The 8314-nt window shown below is 39.3% G+C and overlaps 1 protein-coding gene and 1 pseudogene across 1 annotated transcript; both read right to left on the reverse strand.

Moving 5' to 3' along the window:
* Nucleotides 1–3084: 3084 nt before the first annotated feature.
* LOC124246489 (olfactory receptor 13F1-like) lies at nt 3085–4044 on the reverse strand. Its single transcript, XM_046674696.1, has one exon. It carries the CDS (start codon nt 4042–4044, stop codon nt 3085–3087), a length of 960 nt encoding a protein of 319 aa, XP_046530652.1.
* A 3080-nt stretch (nt 4045–7124) lies between these two features.
* Nucleotides 7125–8055, reverse strand: LOC124246554 (olfactory receptor 13C7-like; annotated as a pseudogene).
* Between the last annotated feature and the right edge of the window lie 259 nt (nt 8056–8314).

Consider the following 8314-nt stretch of genomic DNA (forward strand, 5'->3'; position numbering starts at 1 on the left):
CTCTGTGGGCACTGTTGCAATGGACCTCTAAGTCATCTCCCATTCTCGATCAATCCTTCATACTATCACAAGAACATTCTTTCTAGCCTAATGGCTTAACCTGATCACATCATAAGAGTGTGAGAAAATCTTCACTGACTTTCCATTTTCTACAGAATAAAGCCCAGTATTACAAGATTCTTGACAATCTGGCCTCCTCGAACCTTTTCAATTTTCTCTTCTAAATGAATGATAATCAATAGTCCTGAAAGGATCTCTCCCTTCTCTTGCTTTTTATAACAAAAGTTAGTAGCAATTGATTGCTGGTTTTGAATTTATTTTCTCATGTGATTGTCACAACAATCTCATGATGTAGATATTGCTGTATCCGTCTTCCAAAGGAAGTAACCAAAGCACAAAGAGGTCAACTTTGGTTTTCCAGGTCACACAGCTAGGAAGCGGAGGAGTAAGAATTCAATCCTGAGTTCTTTGGTTGTAAAGCCCAGGATTTTCCACAACACCACATTACTACTCTTGCTGCACCAATATCTAAATTGACAAGTATTAACACTGTTAATTTTTCCACAAATTTTTTTCCTCAAATTTCCACAAATTTTTCTTTCTTCAAAAGAAGTATGTAGAACATTAGATAGAATAATATGCTTTGTGATTTTAATTCAGAAGGAGGCTGTTATATATTTTATTTTATTGTGCTAATGAGGGTTCAGTGGAAAGGATAACGAACAGGATGTTTTGAATTAATATCCATTACCATCTGAACATTGCTCCTCACTTTGTTCACAAACCTTTTTATTTGTCATGATATGTCTCTATTGCTTCTTCAATACAGAGGCATTCTAAGTGTAGAATTTAAAAGATATTGATTATTTCTTATATGGAATATACCATTAACCTTGACTTCCAATATCTCCTTTTTATTGTATTTAGAAAGTAATAAGTATGCCAAACCCATCCTGTTATTAAATTTACTAAAATAACTAATTATGAAATATAAAAAAGACTAGTTGTAGGCCATAAAAGAATGAGAGATCCATGCTGATCTAGTGTCTGTGCTACTGAAGTTGACTAAAATCAGGCAGAGCAAACCACAACACTAATGCCCATGATCCTGTCAAAGCCCTACTAGGTCTTCATGAAGTGAAGGCACCATCATGAGCTTTTAGATATTTGTTGAAATCAGTTGCAGAAAAGTACCCACTTGGAGATAATAAGCCCAAGGCAAGATAACAGAAAATTTTAAAAGGAATACAAACTTAGGAAGACTCTATAAAAATAAAGGCTTGTGACTCTTGAATACTTTCTCCCTCCTCATCCATGGATCAGTTTCACCCTGCCCTTATGCAGGCAGTGAAAGTCAAATCTTTGAATGAGGGTAGAATAAGTGAACACGACTAGTTGGAACTCATAATTGCCTTAAGTCCTATCACTGTGTTAGCTGTTACCTATATATATTCTTCTTCTTCTTTCTATTATCTCCATTCTATCACACTTTTATTACTCTTCCAGTGGCCATAGATCATTGATTTCAAGGATTATCATTGGATAATGATTGGTCAATCCATTGACCCCAATCTAACTATTTCTTGATGAGGTTTTCACCGTTTGGACAGACTAAATAAATCTTTGGTATGATTTTCTCATATTGCCCTAAAGTTAATCCCAGAACTACCTCTGTCTCTCTCTTCTACACCAATGGATAACCCTCAACCAGGATTCAAGCTATCACAACAATTCTATTGACTCTGGTGACAACTCCATGACAAAGAGAAAATAAGCTTTGCACATCGACTTCATGTTTAGTCATCTGGTCAAGAGGGGATATACAGACACTATGAAAGCTGCTGGGTGTACATTTTTAAACTTCTTGTATATTTTGGTTTATTTAATAAGGTTGATAAAATATATTTCAATATTTTATACCAATTTAGTGGGTTTAAAGTATTATAAATTCTGTAATATAGATATCACGTCTTATCTTTCTAAGTGCAACAGGTTCATTTCTACCCTTGAATTTAAGGAACCAGGTGTCAGAGAAAAGCATAGTAACAAAGGGCACTAGCGGTTTCACTGAAACACACTGTAGCTTCCTCAGGTTTACAAGATAATGTCAGCATCCTAAGATCAACAACATGTTACTAAACCCTGATTTTTTTTCCTGACTGACTCTCCTCCACCCCACTTCTATTCAGGATATATTTGTGCTGATCTTTTGCATTTGTACATAGACATTCACATCACACACATCTATCTGCATGCACAAATATGTCCACACATGTAAAACACAGTCACACATTTAAAGAATATATTATTATTCCTATTAAATAGAGCTATGCAGAAAAAGAGATGGTATTAGTTTGCAAAGGCTGCCATAACAAAATACCACAGATTGAGTGGGTCAAACAACAAAAATTTATTTGCTTGCAGTTCCAGAGGCTAGAAGTCCAAGATTACAGTGTTTTCAGTTTGGATTTCTTCTGAGGTCTCTCCTTGAATTTCAAACAGCCGCTTTCTGCCTCTGTAATTTCCTCCCTGTGTGAGCATCCCTATTGTACCTAGTGTGTCCAAATTTCCTCTTCTTATCATGACACAACTCAGATTGTATGATGGCCCACACTAACAGCATCATTTTAACTTGTTCACCTCCTTAAAGGCCATATCTCCAAATACTGACATATTCTGAGGTACTAGGGGGTTAGAGCTTCAACACGAGAGTTTTGGAGTGACACAATTCACCTTGAAACAGAGTGTAATCATAAATTAGCTAAAAAGTCTACCGGAGTTATCTTCATATACTACATGTACGCAATTGTAAATACTTAAAAATACACTAAAAATGCTTAAGGTTATATTGACACAGTATAACCCAAAAGAAAAATGAAAATTTTCGTCACGAGACTTATTTGCATAAGGTTTCAGATATGATTATGTAAGACATATCTATATTATTTGAGAGTTTCAGCGGTCATTCAAGGAAGAGAAGTAAGAAATCACACATTTCATTTAGAATGAGTGTCTTCCTCCGTGATCCCAAAGTTCTAGTGAATACTCACCACTAAACATCCCTTAGATAAATGTTTATTGATGTTATTTGCTACTAGGGATTAAGAGAGCACGAAGAGGGTGCCTAATCAGTAATTTTTTCACAGCCGCTTTCACCTCTTTGTTACGTAGACTATAAATGATAGGATTCAACATGGGGGTTAATCCGGCATATACAAAAGCCATAAATTTGTCTATTTCCTGTGAATCTACAGCTGAGGGCTTCAGGTACATGGAGAGAGCTGTCCCATAGAACAAAATCACCACAGTCAGGTGGGCTGCACACGTTGAAAAGGCTTTGCTTCGACCATCCACTGAACCAATTCTTAGGATGTTGGACAGAATGAATGCATAAGAGAGACAAATGAAGAGCATCGGCATAGGAAGAAGAAGTATGCTGATCACCAGCATGATTAACTGCACCTTGGAAGTGTCTGAACAAACTAGTTTCAAGACAGCCAGAATTTCACAGGTGAAATGATTGATGATGCTGTTTCCACAGAGAGACTGATGCAGCACAGACATAGTTCCCACAAGGGCAGTGAGGCAGCCTGTCACCCAGGTGCCAGCTGCAATCTGCACACAAACCCTCTTGTTCATGATGATGGGGTATCTCAGGGGGTTGCAGATGGCAACATACCTGTCATACGCCATCACGGACAGGAGCACACACTCAGTGGAGCCCATGGCCAGAGAGAAGTACATCTGAGTGGCACATCCTGAGAATGAGATGGTATTTTTCCCTGAAACAAAGTTTACCAGCATTGGAGTGAGAGCAGAAGGGGTGTACCAGATGTCCAGAATGGAGAGGTTGCTGAGGAAGAAGTACATGGGTGTGTGTAGGTGGGAATCCAGGATGGTGATGGAGATCAGAATCATATTACCCAGCAAGGTGATCAAGTACATCAGCAAGCACAACACAAATATGGCTATGTCCACTTTGGGGTAGTAGGAAAATCCCAGAAAAATAAAATTTGAAATGACTGTAACATTTGTCTTGACCATTTTGTTCCTTCTTGTTCTTCTGTAGTAGTGAATAAAAGCATACATTATAGATATTTAAAAGTTTAAACCCTACCAACTCTCAAGAGATTTTCATTAGGAATACTCAAAAGGATTATTATCCTGGCAATACCATATTAATTATTCATTCATACATCCAACATTTATTGAATACACTATAAGTCACTGAAGATCTAGAGCTGAATCACATAAAAGCAGCTCCCAGGCAACTCGCAATAAAATACTAGACCCAGTCAAGTAATAAACAATTATAATAATGTGATATAAGTATGCCCCAGGGTGTTAGACAAACACAAAGTAAGAATCCAACTCTGTGTTGCTGGCACTGCTCAGTGAGACATTTTAAGACAGCTCAATAAAAAAAATGCATCAGATCTACTCTACTTGAGGGCCAGAGAAGATTTGCTGGGCAAAGAAAAGGTTTTTGTAAAAGTTGCAACAAGAAAGGATGTCGTTGCAATTCATAAAGCTGAAAATTATGTAATATAACAGATGAATATTCTGCACAGTAAGGATCATAAATAGAAGATAGACAAGAGTCCAATTACTACAACACTACCTGCTTTCTGTCTCCAAGAAGGCATTTTTGAATATGGAAAATTCTTGAAATTTCAAGATGCTTTCTCAGGAAGAAATACTTCCTTAGCAAGGAAATCATTTTCAAAGGTAAGTATTTTATGATGTAAATCAAATTACTTGCAATATAACTGACAATCGATCACATATGGAGACGTTTAAAACCACTGTCCTATCAGACAAAGTTCAAATGAAATCAATTACAAATACACACACCTCACATTTTCGTTGTTGCCTGCCTCTCTAGCCTCCTCTCCCAACCTTCTGGTCTGAAACAACCACCAGCTTGTGGTTGCTCATACTTACCATGCCATTTTATATTTTTATGTCTTTAGTCTACAGTTTATCCACCTGGAGTGCCCTTCCTTCCCAATTCTAATCTTGTCTTTAGTGAATATTTTATCCAGTCATCAGAACTGTATGCCAAAGTCTTAACTGCAACTTCATTCTTTGTACATACTTATGTTATTCAAGTATATCACACTGAGCTACAGCCATTTGTGCACATGTCTATTGCTCCCTCCACTGGACTGTGAACTTCTCAAGAGCTTGTTTGTTCCCCACAATACTAGCAAAGTAATAACTCACATTTCGGATTTTTAATAATACATTACTGCCTTGAACATGGTAAGTTTTTGATACACGTTAAAAATAAGTACATCTTCACTATAGTTCTCTGTGTCAACTTATGTCTCAGCTTTAAATATTTGATGTAGAGTGAGAGTGGGAAAAAGAAATTGGCCACTCATACTCTTAGGAAGGTAGAAATGCTTCCCAAGCAATCATCCTCTGTAGGGAATTACAGCACTGTTCTCAGAGTGTGAGACTTGGACTCCAAATCCAACCATGCTACTTACTGCTGTGCAAAATTAGGCAAATCACTTGGCCTCTTCCAAACTTGGTTGTCCAGTCTACTCAAGGAGGATGATAATTCATATCTTGTGCTGATCTCAAAGATCTAGATTCACTTGTTTTAAATTCTCCCTCCACCATCCCCATTCCATGGCTCTCTAATATTTCAGAGAATCTCAAAGCATTTGTGATTTCCTGGTCTCCCTGCTTTCCAGAACCATAATTGCCTGTATGCTGCTCCTGTGCTGGCCCACATTGACTCAGATAACAATCTTCGCACCTTCTTCATAATCTATTAAAATTTCAACCTCCAATCCGTGGGTGAGTGTGAAACACTTTACTGATTATTCCAGAAAGGTAAAAGTTGGATGTTTCTGATCACCAAAGTCTGTTTTGGTCAGCACACACCACCACTTCCACTGAAGGTTTCTCTAGTGGCCTTTCCCACCCAGCACCCAGTGTCCTTGCTCCAGCTCTCGCTCCCCTCATGCCCTCCCCTTTCTCTTCTCTCTTCGCCACTCTCTTGTCCTCCCTTTCAGAAACAAAACTCTGAAGTCTTCTCCTTTTCTCAGGCAGATTGAATCCCCACCTTTCCCTTACCTTTTGTCAGAGTCTCACCTATCCCAAGTCATTTTATGTAGATAGTTTCTCTTTTTCTAAGAAAATTACTGATTCTGTTGCTAAGATAATTAAATGTTTTCCAACACATTCCACTCCTTCTTTTCCAGAATATCAGGGCCAGTATGAACTCAGAGAACTTCTGATCCAACCTTCTCATTTTAAATTGAGAGATGCTTAGAGGGATTTATGACTTGTCTGAGGTAAACAAGAAAACTCATAGCCAAAAGTTGTATCCCATACTCAGGACTCATTTCTTCAACTCAATATTTTTCCTACCAATTAGTACTTCTTTTTAAGGTAAATATCTCTATTCTTGTTTCCTAAGCTAGCTGAGACTCATCAATAAATTTTGTAAATCTGAGGATACGGAAAGTGATGAATAATGTCTGCTACCATTTACCTCAGCACATGCCATGAGAATCTTCCTCTCTTCTTTCAACCCACTGTTCAAGATAAGAGCCCTCTTTTCCTGGTGCTACAACTTGAGAATTCTTGCCATGGTGCTATTGGGCAACACATTGTGCATGGATGATATTTTTCATTCTTACTGAACACAGGCCTCTAGGATAATACCAAACCATGTATAGTAATCAGCAGTTCTAAATAGGGCTGAACACTACACTTCAAGAATCCAGTTCTACTAAAACTAGGTTCTGTGTTTGTCTCTTAATTTTGCACATATCAATGATTCATCACGGACATGCAGCAGCTTCTGGTGAGGATCTAAAATTTTGCTAGCATAAAATAGCTATGATATGATGTCACTGTGGTTGTGCAAAAACCTATCAATTAGCCAACATCTCTAGAAATGTGAAGGCTCTTTCCTTCTAGGTTCTTAAATAGGACAATGGGGTGGTGGTGTGGGAAAACCTCTTTACATTTTACTCCTAGTCTCATGGTCCACAACATGGACCTTGTGAAAGTCCCTTCTCTATTCTAGTTTACCACTTTCCCATGAGTACAACAAGGAGTTTAGAAATCATGTGTCCTGACAATCTGGGATTCTGTGACAGTCACTCAGCTAAGTTTTTCAGACACACAGCAGCCTTCACATCTTTGTTTTTGAGGCTGTAGATGATTATGGGGTCGAGCTTGGAGGTCACCTCTCCAAAGAAGAGGGAAATCAGCTTGTCTGAAAGGCCCTGTTTTTCTGTCTCCAGTGGGTCCTTATTCTTAGGCTTCCCATACATGAAGAGGATGGTCCCATAGAAGATAACCATGACTGTGAGGTGGGCAGAGCACCAGGAGAAGGCCTTTTGCTTCCCCTCTGCTGATGGAATTCTCAGGAAGGTAGCAACGATAAACATGTAGGGGACAAAGATGAACAGAACTGGGACCCCCAGGAAGATCACATTGGTCACCCCCATGCTGATCACATTGATGGAGATGCCAGCACAGGCCAACTTCAGAACTACCAGTATCTCACAGATGAAGTGGTTGACCCCCACAGAAGGGCAATTGTACTGCTAGAGAGATCTGCACCAAGGAGTTGACTCCACCAGCCATGCAGGAGCTGGCAGCCATGGGCGCATAGGCAGCCTTGCTCACGACCATGAGGTGTCTAAGGGGATTGCAGATGGCCAAGTAGCAATCAAATGCCATCATGCTCAGGAGCACACACTCTGGCTCCAATGGCAAAGGAGAGAAATACCTGTCTAAAACAGACTGAGAAGGAGATGGCTTTCCTGTGGGTCAGGGAGCTGTCAAGAATGAGGGGTCTGCAGAGGTTGTGTAGCAGATGTCCAGGAAGGAGAGGTTCCCCAGGAAGAAGTACATGGGCATGTGCAGGTGGGAGTCAAGGGTTGTCACTAGGATGAGGACCCTGTTGCCCAGTAGGATCATCAGGAACATTGACAGAATGAGCACAAAGAACATTTTCTCTAGTTTTGGATAGGCTGAGAGGCACAGGAGAATGAACCCCACCACCAGGGAGGTCTGATTGGATCTGTCCGTGGTGAATCTGCTCTCTCACCTGCAGGAATTCAGAAGGTCAGTCTCAACATTCTCGAATTCTAAAGTGCTGGCTTGCCAGTAAGAAATGCACTTTCTGCTGAAAGGAAAACAGCTTTAATAATGGATGGTCTCTCCATGGTTCTAAGAAAAGTTCAAGGGACTAGAAAAGAATCTACTTTACGAACTTAAGCCACCTTGTGTATGTGACACATTTGAAACGTCCCAGTGGTGATTTAATTTACCTGATCAG

Source organism: Equus quagga, chromosome 1, assembly GCF_021613505.1.
Source record: "Equus quagga isolate Etosha38 chromosome 1, UCLA_HA_Equagga_1.0, whole genome shotgun sequence".
NCBI lineage: Eukaryota > Metazoa > Chordata > Mammalia > Perissodactyla > Equidae > Equus > Equus quagga.

Bases quoted from the DNA above. Each gene is read 5' to 3' on its own strand.
- LOC124246489 (XM_046674696.1), bottom strand. From the start codon at position 4,044: ATGGTCAAGACAAATGTTACAGTCATTTCAAATTTTATTTTTCTGGGA.